This window comes from Canis aureus, chromosome 5 (genome assembly GCF_053574225.1).
Source record: "Canis aureus isolate CA01 chromosome 5, VMU_Caureus_v.1.0, whole genome shotgun sequence".
In the NCBI taxonomy this organism is placed as follows: domain Eukaryota; kingdom Metazoa; phylum Chordata; class Mammalia; order Carnivora; family Canidae; genus Canis; species Canis aureus.
In genome coordinates this window covers 64,257,792-64,276,721 of record NC_135615.1, presented here as the reverse complement: position 1 = coordinate 64,276,721, position 18,930 = coordinate 64,257,792, and the positions used below count along the sequence as shown (strand labels likewise).

Sequence of the window (18,930 nt, the reverse complement as noted above, 5' to 3'; positions counted from 1 at the left end):
AGTAGCCACATTTGCCCTCATCAAGAGCATAGACGAAGGGCAAAAGGGCCCAGTGGAAAGGATTCAGTCTACCTCTTTATATTACTGACAAGGAGCTGGTGCTGAGAGACACCTTGTCTTAGATAACTCAGCTGGTCAGAGAGAACTCACACGTCGGTTAGCCTCTAACCACCACTAACTAGCTTAGGGAGCCTAGTTGGCTAGCTCACCCCGGCTGTGTTTAGTTTATACAATTAACCTATCACATTTAGAAAAGAAAACAGGGTCCTAAGAAAAAGGGAGCAAGAAGATTGGTATTGATGGAAGACAAAGCATCCTGTTGATGCCCCAACCAAAGCCAGGGCATTAGGGACGGCTCATGCTGAAAAATGCAACACAGGGACAAATTGGGGGGTTAATGGATATTTTTTGAATAAGGAGAAAGGAAGTGGCATGTATTGGATGTCTACATGTGCTAGGCATTCAGCAGTAATTCCCTCAAATAAGAGATGTATCATCATCCATATTTTTACAAATGATAGGAAATAACATGATGGAGATCACATAGCTCCTGCATGGGCTGGATTTTCAACCCAAGCTTGTCTGAGTCCAGAGCTCAGACTTGAAATCTCTACATCCAACAGCCTTTCAAGTCAATAGATGAAGCAAACTTTGCCTACCTCAAACTTTTACTAAGCAAATATAGAGATTTTCAAAGTTTGCTGCCCACTGACCATGCTAAAGAGGAAAGTAGTAGAAGGAAGTACTCTTTGCCTGTTAGAGAAAATAAAGGGAAATTTGCACTTACTGAGCATTTAATGTATATTAAGCAATACTGTGTGTACTTAACATATGCTGTCTCATTGGATTTAAATTAGGTTGGAAGTTGATAGCGTTTTAGGGAGCAGCGAAAGAATGGCCAACAATCCCAACTCCAAAGACACAGGGACTCACAGAGGTGGAGAGGGGAGTTTTCCAGATGACCTCATCCAATACAGCTATGGTTTTGACTTGTGAGGTTCCTGGCTTGGGAGAAATGATAAACAACTGTATGTCTGAGCTTCTCAGATGGAGTACCAAGCTGATTCTGTTTCAGCACCATCTAGAGGCTTTCTCTGGACACTCCAAGCTGAGGAACTGTCATTCTTTAATAATAATAATAATACTTTTGGTTAAATACCCAGAAGTGGGATTGTTGGACCCTAGGGTACTTCTATTTTTAACTTTTTGAGAAACCACCATACTGTTTTCCAGAGCAACTGCACCCTTCTACATTCCCACCCACAGTGTGCAAGGGTTCCAATTTCTCCACATTCATTAACATTTGTCTTTTGTTTGTTTTGTTTTTGTTTTTGATAATAGCCATGCTGACAAGCATAAGGTGATATTTCACTGTGCTTTTGATTTGCATTCCCTGGGTGATTAGTGACATTGGGGATTTTTTCATATAGCTTGCTGGCCATCACATTTGGAAAAAAAAAAATCTATTCAAGCCCTTAGTCCATTTTTTCATGTAGGTATTTGTTGTTTATTAATTTTGTTTTATTTTATTTCTTGCTATCAAGTAGGAGGAGTTCCTTATATTGTTTTTGGAGATTTACCCTTTGTCAGATATATGTTGTGCAGGTCTTTTCTCCCATTCTCTAGGTTACCTTTTTTCTCGTTGATAGTTTCCTTTGCTGTGCAAAAGCCTTTGATTGCAAACCCACTTCTGAGCACTTAACAAAAGAACTGGGGAAAAAAAAGATCTGAAATCAGGATCTACAAGTGATACTAGCATTCCCATGTTCATTACAGTATTATTCACATTAGCCAATACATGGACATAACCTAAATGTCCATTGACAGGGACCCCTGGGTGGCTCAGTGGCTGAGCATCTGCCTTTGGCTCAGGGTGTGATCCCAGAATCCTGGGATGGAGTCCCAGATTGGGCTCCCCCTCTGCCTATGTTTCTACGTCTCTCTTTGTGTCTCTCATGAATAAATAAAATCTTTTCAAAAGAAATCAATCAATCAATAAATGTCCATTGACAGAGGAATGAAAAAAGGAAATGTGGAATATATACACAATGGAAAACAATGAAACTTTTAAAAAGAAGGAAAATTTGCACCTGCAACAGCATGGGTAGGCATTGAGGATATTATCCTAGTGAAATAAGCCAGTCACAGAAGGGCAAATACTGCAGGATTCTATACGATGTATCAAAAATAGTCAAATACATAGATTCCAAGAGTGAAATGATGGTTGCCAGGGGCTGGGAAGAAGGAGAAACGGGGAGGTGCTTATCAATGGGCATAAAGTTTCCATCACCCAGGATGAAGAAGCTCTCGAGAGCTGCTGTACCACATTACGCCTATATTGACAATATCATGCACTTAGAAATTAGTTCAGAGGGTAGATCTCATGTTGAGTGTCCTTACCGCAATAAAAGAAAATTGAAAATAAGAAAGTGCTAGGTTGACTTTTGGCATTTAGGTGTTTCCCAAGCTATATCAAGTGTTAAACTCACTCCAAATCGTCGTCATCAGCTGATGTCTATCAAATGCTCACTCTACTGAGAGCTTTATATCTTTCATCTCATTCAGTGCTCTCAACTTCCCTATGAGGCAACTGCTTTACTAACTCCTTTTCACAGATAAAGAAACCGAGGCTCAGAGTGACTAAGAAATTTGACCAAAGACTCCGAACCACTAAGTAGTGCAGCCAGAATTCAGAACCCAAGGCTGAGTTTCTAACCACTACACCCCACCCTCTTTCCAGAAAGAACATTAATGAAGAATCCTGGCCAAACAAATAGTTGTCGCTTATATCCTCTTTGTAATTTTATGAGATACGGTTTGTGGTTCTGAAAGTTGAGAAATTTAAATAATTTTTATTCCTCTCTTCCCCCACATCCTGCTTACCCTCAGTCAAACAGGGAAATTAATATCCAGACCCTGCCATCCTCCCCCACCTTCTCTCCTTCCTCATCAGCTGAAGAAAAGCCACAGACCTGGGTGCTTATCTATATTCACATCTCATCATCTGAATACCAAGGAAAGACCAGGAGGACTGTAAATCACCATGATGAAAAATGAGGCGCCAACTCATCCCTCAGGACTCCAAGGCAACACCCCTAGGATGAAGCAAAGACGGACTGTGTGTAGTTCTGGTGGTTGCCACAGATGCCAATTAGGATGTCACGAAATCCATCTTCTCTCCCTCCTCGGCACACCCCTGCACGGCATTAGCAGCCTCACATGTAGTTACTGATGATGAAAGACTGAGTCTGGTCCATGGAAAGAAGGGAGAGGAAACAGGTGCCACCTTCAGGACTGGTACACACCCTCCCAGGGCTCCCCACCTCACCCCACAACACTCTCCCACTCTTCAAGCTGAAGTCCACAAACAGGGTGACTTTGAGAGCCCTGTGTTGAGGATGGCAGAGCCACCAGACAGGAAAAGACAGTAGTACCTTCGAATCACTGTTTATAAAGAAGAGTTCTGTGCTGATCAAAAAAAATACTAGTTTGAGATTTTATGTGAGTGAGAAATAGCTTTTACTCTAAAGGCACTGATGTTTGGCAGTTGTTCACAGCAGCTTTTCTTTCCCTAACGAATGCAGTTATTGCTTGATGTCATCAATTGTCTTGGTTGGGAATGTACTTAGTTTCAGCAACGAAGCACTGCTCCTCAGAGCTAGGATGTGGCTCAGTATGGTGGCTGGGGTCTTTGCTTTTAGGTAACTCTGCCCTCTCTTACAAGGCATTTACCCCTACGCGTATCACCTCATGGCTGCTATCCACTAGCAGCTCGACCTGAGCATTATTGTAGGCAGGAAGAAAACAAAGAGAAGCTAGAAGGACAACACTGCTATCAAGAAAGAAAAAGCTAAAAAAAAAAGTTAAAATTAAAATAAAAAAAGAAAGGAAGAAAAGGCTTTCCACAAGCTTCTTGGTTTAGGTTTCATTGATTACCACTGAGTAACACGCTCACCTCAAGCAGCTGGCAGTCCGATATAGTGAATAATTATAACAGAGCACACCAAGGGTCTGGAAATATGCCATGGTTTTTGTAAGGAAGGGGGGATCTGGGGTACTAGCAGTGTCTGTGTCAGTAGTATACAGAACTAGTATACAGGAGTTTAGCTAAGAAGGATCACTAAGAGCCCCTTGCCTAGCCATTAACTTGTCGAAAAACCCCCATACTTCCTCTTCCCCAAGATACATATTTTGACCAACTACTTTACTCTTCTCCCACTGAACAACATGTCCCCTTCAGCATGGACACCCCAGTAATGCATACTACTTTTTTAAGATTTCATTTCAAACTTGCAATGAACTATATTAGGATACTACTTTGGTATTTTTTTTTTTATGATAGTCACACAGAGAGAGAGAGAGAGAGAGAGAGAGAGAGGCAGAGACACAGGCAGAGGGAGAAGCAGGCTCCATGCACCGGGAGCCCGACCTGGGATTCGATCCCAGGTCTCCAGGATCGCACCCTGGGCCAAAGGCAGGCGCCAAACCACTGCGCCACCCAGGGATCCCACTACTTTGGTTTTTGATGAAATGTGCCGCATCTTAGAGTCAGAAAGCATGTCTCTGGGGGATAAAGTCATCTCATGAAGCCACACTTGCCTTGTACTCCCACACCCTACTTCCCTCCTGCCTTCCATCAACTTAGCTCTCCTCTCCCGCTCTCTCCTCATGAGCTCCTGAGTGGTTTATTCCATAAACAAAAGGACAGATTCACCTCTTTTGGATGGAGAGTGGTTGTGTAAAGTCAGAAGGCTTGGCTAACAAGAGTCAACTGGTTAAGAACACCCATGCTGAAGAAGACCCACCAGGCAATAAGAGGACAAACCATCCCGAACTGTTTGGTGCATTTGGGAATGGAGTCAGGTGTCTGTTTTCACATTTGTTCTGATTTTATAAAAGAAAAGGACCAGTGTTTGAATTAGGAGCAGATATTCTTAAGTATAGTCACCAGCCTAACCCAATATACCACCACTTCCACTGAGAATCTAAAATTTTAATCATTGTACTCTTGTAAACAGATTTATCACATAGGCCAATCTAGCTGAGATGAACAAACTGGATCAGGCTATAAACATGGAATGGGTAAAAATGTTGTACCTGGTCTATTGGGGGCTGCACACTAGGATGATCATTCAAAAAGAACCAAAGTAGGGACACCCAGCTGGCTCAGTCTAGAGCATGTGACTTGATTTAGGGTTGTGAGTTTGAGCCCCATGTTGCGTGTAGAGATTACTTAAAAATTAAAAAAAAATAAAAAATAGAAAACCGGGGATGCCTGGGTGGCTCAGCAGTTGAGCGTCTGCCTTTGGCTCAGGGTGTGATCCTGGAGTCCCAGGATGGAGTCCCACATCGGGCTTCCTACATAGAGCCTGCTTCTCTCTCTGTCTATGTCTCTGCCTCTCTCTGTGTGTCTCTCATGAATAAATAAATACAATTTAAAAAATTTTTTTAAAATAATAAATAAAAAGCCAGAATAGATGACAGTGGACTTATGGTATGGTGGAGGCCAGTATCCCAAAACTGACTTTGAATCTTATAGCCAATATCAATAGTCGTGAGAAACAAGGGATGCTTTCTTAAATTCAGCATCTTGCTTATCTTCATTATGAATGTAAAAACAAAACTAAATATGCTGTGTTTCAGCTCAAAGAAGTCTTGGTCATTTCAGCCTCATTAGGCTGATCCACTGTATGAAAGTCATTGCTAGCATTGTTGTGTGGGGTTAGATTCTGTTTGGCTTTCTGGAACTGGCAAGACAAACCTGGGAGATTCTTTCCATTTTCTGTTTTATTGTCCCTAAAGTGAAAACAGTAACATCTGATTTAGTTACACACAGGACATAGTATAATGAAATAACATACCAATAAGGATAATTATTAACTCAAATGTATTATGTGCCCAGCTTGGTGTCACTTGCCTTATATACAATTGCAATCAATCCACACTATCACAGCCGCTTCAAAAAGAAGATCAGTTTCTCATTCCTGAAGGTGAGTACACCTGAGACTCAGAGCGTGATTAGCCTGTCACATCACTGGTACATGGCTGAACTTGTACTGGGACTTATGTCTCTGTGACCACAATGCTTAGACTATTTCAAAGCCTTATACTGACGAAAGACACCAATGTGACTTTAAAGGTAAATTTAATAAAGAGTTTGGGGTGAAGTGTATTTTCTGTCTCTTTGTTTGCCTTAGCCTTTGCCTACCAGTGAGGAGACAAATATATTCAATTCTATGAAAACATAAAGAAAGGAAGGTTAGTTCAAAATACAGCTTGGTATATAGGTCCTCAAGAAGCAATCATCCAGAAACCAAAGAAACACATCCTTGCTTTCCTAACCTCATTGCCACCCTACTATGGGATGAAAAGATTGCTGAGCTCAGTTTTCAGAACTTTTATCAAAAGACTTAGATTTCAGAACCCATTTTAGAGGTTAAGATTTTTTTTAATTCTTACTGACTGATAAATGACATGGAAATGTGACAATATTTAGCCTATGTCTGTCTGTCTCTCTTGAAAGATAATTTGGGAGAAGTTGACTATCTGGAGAAAATTGCCAAGAAACTCTTCTATTGACTTTGTGTTTGTCCTTCCCCTTTAAGTGTCTGTGCTACAAGCAGATGGGCATGGTTATTTATGCAGCTCTTAGATGTAAGAAAGCATTGTCTCTGAAGCTTGCTTCTCTGGCACCATACTGACTTTGACCCGGTCTGGCGCACTAATGGAAAACACCTAGATAGATATAAGGTTGAGTAGTGCTCTGTTGCAGCTCTTGGAACAAAATGGCAGCCAGATTTTTAAATAAGCAGGTCTTCTTGGATCTTAAATGAATAAGGGCTCTAGTTATTGGGACATATGTAGAAATTAAAGAAATTCATGGTTTTCCTGAACAAAGGAAATTATAGACAAGTCGTTTGGTTTCAATACTACAGTAATTTAATTAAAGTAAAAAATGTTTGTCCCATTCCCTTCTTCAGCTAGGAAAATCGGGATATGTTTAATAACGGGGGACGAAGCCCACTTAACGAATCTGTAGTCTGCTTGCTCCTGAGGGATGTGTGTACTGAATTACATTTCCACTTGCACTACTTAATTTAGGAATTGATTGAATGCAGTCAGGTAGAGAGTATGGCTTTTTTTTTCCCTACATATGCATGTGGGTTATAAAAACATGAACAAAAAGAAAATCACTATACAGATAATACCTGGGCATAGTATCTATTAAAAGAACATGCGTTCTTGGTAAGACCCAGGCAAAGCCTTAAAACTCTGCATGCTCTTTGACCTATTCACTTCTGGAAAACCATCCTAAGGAAATCATTAAGAATGTGTATAAAGCTCTTGTAACCCTACAACTGTCATGCAAAGACACCTAGGCCTTGAAGGAAGATGTCCTTGAAGAAGGCAGGTCATATGGTCATCCAGCTGTAACAACCATTCCAGCTGTCCTAGCCAATACCAACCACCAGTCTTATGAGTTAAATCATCTTAAACTTTCCACCCAAGACTGAGCCACGGTGACTGAAATCAACTGAGTGACTCTAGTTAAGACCAGTAGAAAAATACTTAACTGAGCCCAGCCCAAATTGCTCATCCACAGAATCATTACAAACCATCCTATGTAGTGTATTTCATTTGTATTTAGAAGTAACCACAGGCTCTGTTGCCTATGTAATGGAAGACTACATTAGCCAACCAATGGATATACACTAGAAGAAGTCAATGGAATGATCAAAAATGTAATTAATGCCTTAGGTAACTATATTCGCTTGCTAGGGCTGCCATAACAAAGGACTACAGACTGGGCCTGAGCAGCTTAAACAGAAATGCATTGTCTCACAGTTCTGGAGGCTGGGAGTCTAACATCAAGGTTTCAGAAAGGTTGCTTCCCTTTCAGGGCCATGAGGGAAGGATCTAGGTCTCTCTTCCTAACTTGTAACTGGCCATTTTCTCCCTATGTCTCTTTTCATTGTCTTCCCTATGTGCGTGTCTGTGTGTGCCCAAATTCCCTCTTTTTATAAAGATTCTAGTCACAGCAGATTAAGGCCCACCCTCGTGTCCCTATTCTAACTTGATTACCCTTATAAAGACCCTATATCCAAAAAGCTGACATTCTAAGGTACTGGGACTCCAGCAAATCATTTTGGGGCTACATGATTCAATCCATAACAATAACTATAGGGTTTGTATAGTAAAGACATTTGTGTGCTGAATATCTTTTAAGGCACAAAGGTGTGGCTGAGGTCCCCAGGAAATAGACTCTGTCTCTTCTTGATCCTTTATCTCTGTTCCAGAAAAAAAAAAAACTGGGTGCATCACATTTCAGAGGCAGATTTCTCCAGTAGTAAAGGAGTAGCTGTTTTTATTTATTTATTTATTTATTTATTTATTTATTTATTTATTTATGATTCCATTTATTTATTCATGAGAGACACACAGAGAGAGGCAGAGGCACAGGCAGAGGGAGAAGCAGGCTCCATGCAGGGAGTCTGACTCGGGACTCGATCCCGGACTCCAGGATCAGGCCCTGGGCTGAAGGCAGCACTAAACCGCTAAGCCACCCAGGCTGCCTATTTTTATTTTTTTAAGATTTTATTTATTCATGAGAGACACAGAGGGGCATAAACAAAGGCAGCAGAAGAAGCAGGCTCCCTGCGGGGAGCCCAATGCAGGACTGGAGGATCACAATCTGAGCCAAAAGCAGGTGCTCAATCACTAAGCCATCCAGGTGCCCCAAGGAGTAGTTTTTTAAATCTCCCTCTTATTCCCAGGAATCACCAGGTTCAAATAGCAAAGATTTCATGGACCAGACAGTCCCTATCTTGCCAGGAAAGCTGCCTCCTGTGTCTCCCAATTCTCTCAGCAAGTGAAGACCCTGATGATGCTTGGGTCAGGATGCAGCTGGCTAGGATGCTCCTTGCCACATACACAAAATACCTTCAGGCCAAATGCTGGGTGTGAAGGGCTCCCTGGAAGTCAGTGATGAGGAACCAACCCTGGCAAACAAAGAATTGTGAAACCCAAGGAGAGTCTGTGTGTTTTCCCCACTAACCCCCGTAAAGTGAGAGAAACACACCAGGGCCAGTGATACATGAATTAAAAGAATTGGACAATAAAATCACAACCTAAAAATACACTTGAATCAACAGGTACCACCAGTTCTAATTACAATATCCAATCAACTGCCACATCTTCCCAATGAGAGAAAACAGAGGAGTGACATGGATTTTCTTTGGTTTGTAAAATATACGAGGGTCTCCCATAACACCCTATGTCTAACTCGCCCATCTGCCACCATTCAGTCACTGAATATGGGTCCCCCAAGTGCAAAAATAAAAAAACGAAAACAAAAAGGCTGAGCACAGTTGACCACCACCTGTTGTTTCTTTTCTTTAACACTTCTAGCACTGAGGACAAACTTCTTACTGTGACAACTACGCCAAGACTGTTCTCTGTCTTAGACCCCCAGACTAGACAAAGACAGTGACAAGGACACCATGCCATTCCATGAAGCATCTTCTGAGTGTGCAGACATGAGAGATGTGCTGTTCTGAGCGCGAAAAACATGAAGGAAGATGGTGGTGAAAGTCCCACCTAGCAAAAGCAAGAAAAGGGTCTTCTTCTCTGCTTATTCACCCTTCCAAGCAGACCTGGAAGTGAGCCAAGGAGACCAGTTAGGTACAGGTGATCATGCTGCCCCAGCCAGACAGTTCACGAGTGTGTTACCTGAATGACTACAGTGTGCCAAAGAACCGGAGAGGATCCTGCTGTCAAAGAGCTCACGGCTGCCTGAATGAAGGGACAGCACAGGCACAAAATTTTTTAATCAATAATTAAGTGGATATGTCATCCCAGATCAAGTGGAATCCAGCCTGCCTTAGAGTAGCTGAATATTTGTCAAAAGTTTGAACCGGTTCCTATGTTTGTTTTCTCTTATGCTTTATCTCTCCTACATCTTGTCTCAAATTCTCTGTTCTCTGTCCATCAACACTACTCTATCCAGAACAGTACTTGTTTCCTCTTTCAACTGGTACAAAGTTTACACTTTGCATTTAAAAAATATATATATATATATATTTATATATTTATATATTTATATATTTCCCCATATAAAAAACTGGCAATATGGTTCTTCCATTTGCTCAACCCAAAACCTTGGCATCATCATTCTGTGCTCTGGGTGGTTTTTTGTCCCACCCATATCAATGAAAACATATCAGAATCTGATGACTGCTGTCCTCTCCCATCCCCTGTCCATCTCTGACTACCTGGCGCCCATACTTCCCCATGTCTCCACTGCCCACCCTGCCAGTTCTCTGTACCAACAAATAGCCAGGGAGATTCAGAGCCTTCCTGAAGATCTCAGACATTCTATATGCCTTGGCTTCCACTATCTACCTCTCTGACTTTATGTCCTATCTCTCGTGGTGCCAAAGGATTTCATTTGCTCAAGCAAGCAACTGAGCAGCAACTAGAGAGTCAATGGAGGGACTGCATTGACTCCAAGGACACCAGCCTGTAGAGATGCTACCAGCTGGACAAGAGCAGGACTTACGGTTTGTAGAAGAGAGGGCAAAGATCAAAGAGAGTGGCATCTGAGCCCGTCTCCTCTGCTCCTCTGCATGAAAATTAAATCCTGCAGTAATCATATTCATTGTATCAATTTACATATGCATCATGTTTTATAGGATCCCCCGGGTGAGGTAATTAACACGCTCTGTTCCATTGTGCACCCCTTTCTTTCCTTCCTGCCATCGCTGGAGACAGCACAGTTGCTGGGGCTGGGATCCTGCCCCCACCCTCGCTGAGGTGTGTAAAGCGTAGGTTCATAGGGTCCTTGATGGTGTCACCAGGATCTTGACTGATACATGCACATGTGTCCTCCTCCAGCTCCCAACCCCTCTCTTTTAATGGAAAATCCTCCACCATTAGAACTCCCCTGGTTTCCTCAGCCTTCCCAGCAGGAGCAGATGGTTATCTTTTCAAGAATAGGCAAATAGATTGTCCCATACTTTGCTAAACTGATTAAATGAATTGGTTCTTGTCCACACTCTTCTATAAAGCAAATCATCCAAGCTGGCAGGGTGGGTGAGTGAGAATACAAGGGGATGACGTGGACAGGTGGGAATCAGATTCCTGGGGGAAAATTCAGCTGAGTTCTACAAAATAGAACAAAACAAACACAGAAAACACGTATCCATTGAAATACACTAATAGGAAAGAACACTTGCCCAGCACTTTACAGTATACAGGGCACTTCCACAGACGTGCGTCATTTTTATTCCTCCATCCCTGTGAAACAGAGCCAGGACTGCTCTCCCATTTAGAAGTCAGGACATTACCGACTTGACTATGGTTACACAGGTTTTCAGGTGCTGAACTGTATTCCGGGATCCATACTGGTGTGGTTTTTTATTTTTGTTTTTAAATTTAAATTCAATTACTTAACATATAACACATTACTGGTTTCAGAGGTAGATGTCAGTGATTCATAGGTCTTTATATAACACCCTGTGCTCATTATATCACATGCTCTCCTTAATGCCCATCACCCTGTTACCCCACCTCCCACCCACCTCCTCTCCAGCAACCCTCAGTTCGTTTCCTACGATTAAGAGCCTCTTATGATTTATCTCCCTCTCTGATTTCATCTTGTTTTATTTTTTCCTCTTTTTCCCTATGATCCTCTGTTTTATTTCTTAAATTCCACATTTGAGTGAGATCATATGATAATTGTCTTTCTCTGATTGACTTATTTTGCGTAGCGTAATATCCTCTACTTCTATCCACATTGTTGCAAATGGCAAGATTTCTTTTTTTTTTTTTTGATGGCTGAGTAGTAGTCCATTTTATATATACACCACATCTTCTTTATCCATTCATCTGTCAATGGACATCTAGGCTCTTTCCATAGTTTGGCTATTGTGGACATTGCTGCTATGAACATTGGGGTGCAGGTGCTCCTTCAGATCATTACATCTGTACCTTTGGGGTAAATACCTAACAGTGCAATTGCTGGCTCATAGGGTAGCTCTGTTTTCAATCTCAGTAATGTTTTCCAGAGTGGCTTCACCAGCTGGCATTCTCACCAACAGTGCAAGAGAGTTCCCCTTTCTCTGCATCTTCACCAACATCTGTCATTTCCTGACTTATTCATTTTAGCCATTCTGACTGGTGTGAGGTGATATCTCATTGGGGGTTTCATTTGTATTTCCCTGATGCTGGGTGATGTTGAGCATTTTTTCATGTTTCTATTGGTCATTTGTAGGTCTTCTTTAGAGAAACGTCTGTTCTTATCTTCTGCCCATTTCTTGATTGTGTTATTTGTTTTGGAGGTGTTGAGTTTGATAAGTTTTTATAGATTTTGGATACTAGCCCTTTATCTGATAATGTCATTTGCAAATATCTTCTCCCATTCTGTAGGTTGTCTTTTGGTTTTGTCGACTGTTTCCTTTGCTGTGCAAAAGCTTTTTATCTTGACGATGACCCAATAGTTCATTTTTGCCTTTGTTTCCCTTGCCTTTAAAAATGTGTCTAGTAAGAAGTTGCTGTGGCCCTTTGGGACCCATATTGAAAGCCTACTTTACCTTAAATATATCTATCAACATTATACACATTAAATTCCCAAGATTTTAAAATCAGCTTGTTTTCTACCTTTCTGCATTTCTGAAATTGGATTACACCCTACAATCAATGTGTATGTTTAATCTGACAGTGTCTTCTTCTTCTTCTTCTTCTTGTCTTCTTCTTCTTCTTGTCTTCTTCTTCTTCTTCTTCTTCTTCTTCTTCTTCTTCTTCTTCTTTTTGAAAGGTTATGATTGACTCAGTGGTGTATCTTACAGTCAGTGACATCGCACCCTCAAGGACATAGGGTGCACACACTTGTGTGAATTGAGTATGCATGGGTATACCATTCAGCAGCTCATCTTTGTTATTAAATGCATGCCAGTACAGCCCTGAAGCCCTGAGAAAGCCCTCCTCCAGACTTGACCATCCTGACTGCAGTCTTCAAGGAGAGCTGCATGCCTCCATAATCAATTACTATTCTTAAGGGAAAATCCCCAACAAGCTTCAAGCATCTCCAAGAATTCAAGGAAACGCCTACAACTGCTGTTGTTGCTAGATCCTCAGAGGAAGAGAACAGACCCTGGGAGGAGTCTGAGCCCTTGGTGGTCTCTGTCCTCTTCTGACCTGCCAAGCACTTGCCCCACCTTCTTTTGTGCTAAAGTTAATGTCAGCAACACCAACGGTGGGGACTAAGAACATGCAAGACAGGGCCACACTCCTCAAGTGAAGAAAATGCCTTGTGGTTCAGGCACGATTTCTTTACAAATTCCTTCATTTCACCCCCTGAATTTTACACTGAATTTTGTCAGTTTATAAATTTGCACTACAGCTTGGTGCTGGGAAGGGGTGGGGGAGATAATCAAACCCACGGGCGTTTTACACACAGACACTGAAAAATAAAGACCATTAGCAAAAAGTATAATTAAATTAAAATGCCAACTTGCCAAAGAAGCTCAGTAAATGGGAAATATATCAAATTGTGATAATACAAATGGGCTATTTCTCAAGGTGTGAGAATGTCAAGGGAATAAACTCTGATAATTTGCTGACTTTTTCTGCAGAAGGTAGAGTACTAGTTTAAAAAATAAATTGCCACAATAACACACACAACCATGTAGTATGTGTACAATTGTTTAACTGTGTTAGTATCGCATATCTGGGCGCACCAAGGTCTGAGAGACACAGAAAAATCACTTAAAAGCAAATAGCTCCTTTTGGGTGAGTTGGCCAGCCCCCAATCCCAGCAGAAATTTTTATTAGTCACCAGATCTATATTTTTTAGGTCCATTCAGCCTCATTTATTTTGAATGCATGTTTGCCAGTTAAGTTTAACATATCCAGTTAACGATAGCTGAATATTCTCTAAAAGCAATCTCATTATGAGGCCACGGTTCTTTGTAGAATATTGAAAATTACTTTTGGCATGCAAGTTCGTTTTGTTAATTCCTCTTTTAGTGCGCAAATAACCTTTGAAAACCTGCTTCTAGGTGTTTATGTGTCAGGACAGTATCAAAAATTATTCAATTGCCAAGTCACATGTCAACACTTCAATGTACAAAGCCTCAGAGAATCCCGATTCTCACTACTCTGCTGCCCTCTAGTGGACAGCTGACAAATCCTCGCCTTCGTTTCCATTTTTTTTTTTTTTTTTTTTCAACCCAAGGCTGCAATGCCAGGCATTTCCATTTGCATCACACCACCAAGGTAAGTGGCACTTTAGAAGAGGTAAAATATAAACAAGAAAACCGGGACACAACTGAAATCCCTTGGGGGAACACTTAACAAAGGTGAGGTTGTCAAACATTCTCTAAGAACCTCTCTATTTGCAAGCAGTCACCTGTGGCTACCGCCTTCCTTGGGAACAATAGATGGCAGCTCCCCCATTGTTCAGGTGCGGGTTCAATAGACCATCTGCCCACAGGAACTTTGAAAGTGGGCCCGTCTCTCCCTCCGAAAGTCACAGGGCACAGACCAGGATGTCAGAGAGAAAAAGGACATTTAAGTTCACCCCTTCCTGATGCTTCTCACACTGGATGATCTCAAACAACACAGCAGAAATATTCCAGTTCTTAGTTGACCTGAAGAAAACTCGTTACATGAATAACAGCGCAGCTGGTGTGCAGTTATGACAATCACATATAATTGACAAGCCGGTTCATTCCCATAATCGTCCGATGAAAAAGGCAGAAGCCCAGAGAGGGGAAGGAACCTGCCAGGAGCCCACAGCTAATAGCTGGCACAGCTGTAACCAGAACCCAGGCCTTGTGATTCAGAGCCCAGGGCTCTCCCCATTACAACAGGCGTTTTCTTCCCGCTATCACAGCAGCAGGTCTTGAACACATTTTCATAATCAGTTGCAACAGGCATAATGAGTAACCTGACAAATAAGAGCCAAATTACGGACATTTGTGAATTAATTACTTTTTGGAAATAAATTAGTGTGGATCCACATTTATTCCTATAACAAAATCACTCTTACTCGCAAACCATGAGTGGTAGAGAAAGAGGTGGAGATACAGCTGGGAAGCACTGTCCATGTTAGGAATACAAATTTCAGTCCATACCCACAGAGGAGTGAGAGATGTAAGGTTTTTGGGTTTGGGTTTTTAACTGTTTCAATGTAGATCTTCATTTCACCAAGTGGTATAAACTTTACTTCAGTTGAATCAGGGCCGCTCTGCCCTCCCAGCTCATCTGGATGGGGGAGGTAGAAGGGCAGAGGTAGTGGGAAGGCTTAGGGAGGAGTGGGACACAGGTCTCATCCTCAGTGTTGCCCTTTATCCAAGATAGCACCCAGTGTGATTTCCTCATCCCTGTCTAGTGTTCTGTTCATATTCTCAAGGCCTGCCAGTTCCACCACCTCTCTGGGCTAAACCCAGAGCTCTCAGTGTCTGGGAAGCATTCTCCTGCCTTCAGGCATGTCCACCCAGAGGTTCCATGCAATTATTACCACTCTGGAAATGTCACTGTTCTCTTTCACTCTCAAATCTTGTAAACTTTCTGAGGTTTCCATTACTCCCACCCTCAGCTTACACTTCACTCACCCCATGACCCAATTCATGTGTCTGAGAACAGGGCCTTTGCTCAAAGATCCATCAGGATCAAATTCACCTCATTCATTCATTCATTCATTCAGTGTCTATTGAGTTGCTCCCCTGAGCCAGGCCTGCCGTAGCATTGAGGATATCCCAGGAAACAAGGTTGACCAGGTACCTGCCCCCATGAGATGAAGACACCATCAAACAAGCAAAATGTGCACAAAGTGATCTCAGGGATGAGTTGGGAGAGGAATGAGGGATGGTGAAGAGGCACCTAATTTCAAATTAGGTAGTGAGCAAAGTCTTCACAAGGAAGAGTATGTTTGAACAGAGGTTTGCATAAATGTCCACATGGAGCCTTTTCCTTGTCTTGGAGACTAGAATCTCTGCCATAACTTATCACCTATTCTTCCAAATAGCAAAAGCCAGCATACCCTTCCTTTGTATGTTAATTGTCTTGGGAGACATGAGAACATGATTCTTAGGCGATAGGGCACAGGCAATCATAGGCGATAGGGGTATAGTAGAGAAGCACCAGCTAATATTCTAAAATACTATTACAGGACACATACACCTTGGGTAGGCTTTGGTAAAGAGGTCCCCAGTGAGCAAATCCACCATATTGTGTGTGAGGAGAGGGAAGTAAGGCTGAGACCCAAGTCCTGAAGCCTCCCTTAATGTTTACTCCCAGTCTCTGGAGAGCAGAGATCCCATCTCAGTCACTGCTAAAACCCCAGCCCAGACCACTAGCTTGGCACTTTGCCCTCAGTAGCCATTCACCACAAGGCAAACAGAAGTAGTCATACCACACCAATGTAGGTGATAGCCTGTATATGGCACCTCCAGCTCAGAAAAGAACATTGGTGTTGGCTCAACGATGGCCTTAGGGAAAGAGAAGTTATTCCCTCCATATTAATCCCTAGTCAAGGTATCTAAAATGAAAATACTTATGGGAGCTTAGGTAACAGAAGGAGGTGAGGTGGGCTGGAGTAGGCACAGTTCTTCACTTTCCCAAAGAAATATACTCTCTTGGGAAGCTTGGGTGGCTCAGCGGTTGAGTGTCTGCCTTTGGCTCAGGATGTGATCCTGGAGCCCTGGGACCAAGTCCCACAGCGAGCTCCTGTAGGAAGCCTGCTTCTCCCTCCTCTGCCTCTCTCTCTCTGCATCACTCATGAATAAATAAATAAAATATTTTTTAAAAAAAGAAATATATTCTCTCTCTCTCTTTTACATTTATCTCTTGTTGCTTCATTATTCTGTTTCTTTTTTTATAGGAACAAAGGAAATAAAAATTTATATTCTTCTTTACTACCAGCCTGTATAAGCATCAGAATAAATGGCAACTAACTCGAAGCTTCTGAGGGAAGAAAGCAATAGGATGTAGAGGGGACAATAGTGAATTGGAGAAGATATACCTCATCTAAACAGGGAGGAGCTAAAGCCAATTGTCCCCTGGTGGGAATATGGACCCAGCACTGTCAGACCTTATAATTGTTCAGGAGAAGTTGGAACCTAACTATTCTTATGAAATATCCTGATATTTATATATTTATAATTAATTCATATTATTTTAAAACCCTGGGTAGGAGACAAAAAAGACATCTTTGGACCAGATTTTTAGCATGAACCGGCAATTTGCAACCTAAATTTTAATCACATGTTCTATCTCTTGGGGTATCAGCCAGACACAGTGGGAGAAACTCTGGCCTGTAAGTCCAGAGACCTGGAGTAAAGTCTTCATTCTACCATAACTGTTTAAATGTGGGCAAGTTACCATCCCTCCCTGATCTGCTTCCTTCTTAGAACAAGGACAGAATTACGTGAGACCAAATTTATTTTTATATGCAAAATCTTTAGAGTTTGAGCAGCTATAAGAAATAGACCCTAAAATATGTATGGCTAAAGAAAGAAAAAAAAAGAATCTCCTTTCTCACTTACCCAATACTCCACGGTGAGACAGTTAGCAGCCTTCTCCCATACTGTGACTCAGAGACTATCTCTGGCTTCGGGGCCATCTCGTATGGCCTTGCTACTATCTGCATCTTTTTGCACTAATGGGAGAAACAAAGCATATACCCACATCTTAAAAATAATGGCCTAAAATCAGTACATATCATTTTTACAGACATTCTATTGGTGAAAAGTAAACATACAGCCACATCTAGAGTCAAGGTGAGTTGTGACTCCATTGTGGGAGGACAGAACAGATTTTAGTGGATATCTAGCATTCTTTCCAATGATTTTTCAAGCAAAATGTAAGTCCAAAGTTGCATATGAGTCCAATATATAGAACAGTTAGACATGAAGTTGCATTAGTTGAAGCCAGAGGAGGGAGTTTCTAGATTCCATGATGAATATTGAATCACCACTCCAATAGATGCCACTATTTCTAGAGAAGGAATATACCTCCTTTTTGCACAGATGTCAGGCTTAGCCAGTGACCTGCTTTTGGCCCATGAGTATGGCCAGAAGTGACATGCTATTGCTGAGCAGAAGTTTTATTTTTTTATTTTTTTAAATTTTTTAAAATTTATTTATTTATGATAGTCACACAGAGAGAGAGAGAGAGAGGCAGAGACATAGGCAGAGGGAGAAGCAGGCTCCATGCACTGGAAGCCCGACGTGGGATTCGATCCCAGGTCTCCAGGATCGCACCACTGCGCCACCCAGGGATCCCCTGAGCAGAAGTTTTAAAAGCCATGGTCCACCACTCTGTTCCCTCTGAAATGGGCCTAGTATGTCCTAAACAAAAGCTTCTCCTATAGCAAATTCCAGAATGAAGAAACCATGAAGCAAAGCCAGAGTTGTTCCAGGATGGTCATGCCACATGAGTAAGAAATACACCTTTACTGTTGTAAGCCATTAAGTTTCAGGGGTCATTTGTTACTGCGGCACAACTTGACCTAAACTGACAAATACTCTCCAGTGCCCTCTAGGGCAGAGCTTCTAGAATTCAGCAACACAGCATCTAGCAAAGCACTGGAATACAGCATTGCTGAGATCCCTCAGAGTCCTTGCATTCTGTGATTCTAAGTGTCCAGATGGCAGGGTTTTCATATCCCTAGTGCCCGATAACATTCCAAATACACAGTAGGTGCTCAGTTAGCTTGGTGAATGCATCTATCACAAGTTCTTTGGACAATCTGTTCTGGAATACTCTAATCAACACCTCTCCTCATAGGCTATTCCCTTCCCTTCACCTCCACCTGGTGGACTCCATACTCTAAAGCCCAGCTCAGGTGTTCTCTTCCCTATGACACCTTCATACCTGAGCCAAAATAAGCATGTCCCATCTTCGATTCCAACAACTCAGAAGTTTCTC

At 41.9% G+C, this 18,930-nt stretch overlaps 1 protein-coding gene across 4 annotated transcripts in view; it reads right to left on the bottom strand.

Annotated features, from left to right (window-relative positions):
• The window catches only part of LOC144314396 (uncharacterized), a 128,679-nt gene that overhangs the window by 34,920 nt on the left and 74,829 nt on the right, over positions 1 to 18,930 (bottom strand). For all 4 annotated transcript variants that reach the window (XM_077898449.1, XM_077898452.1, XM_077898454.1 and 1 more), the window contains exon 2: positions 1,632 to 1,710. In XM_077898449.1, coding sequence (XP_077754575.1) covers positions 1,632 to 1,710 — 79 coding nt within the window. The remainder of the gene's footprint in view (positions 1 to 1,631; positions 1,711 to 18,930) is intronic.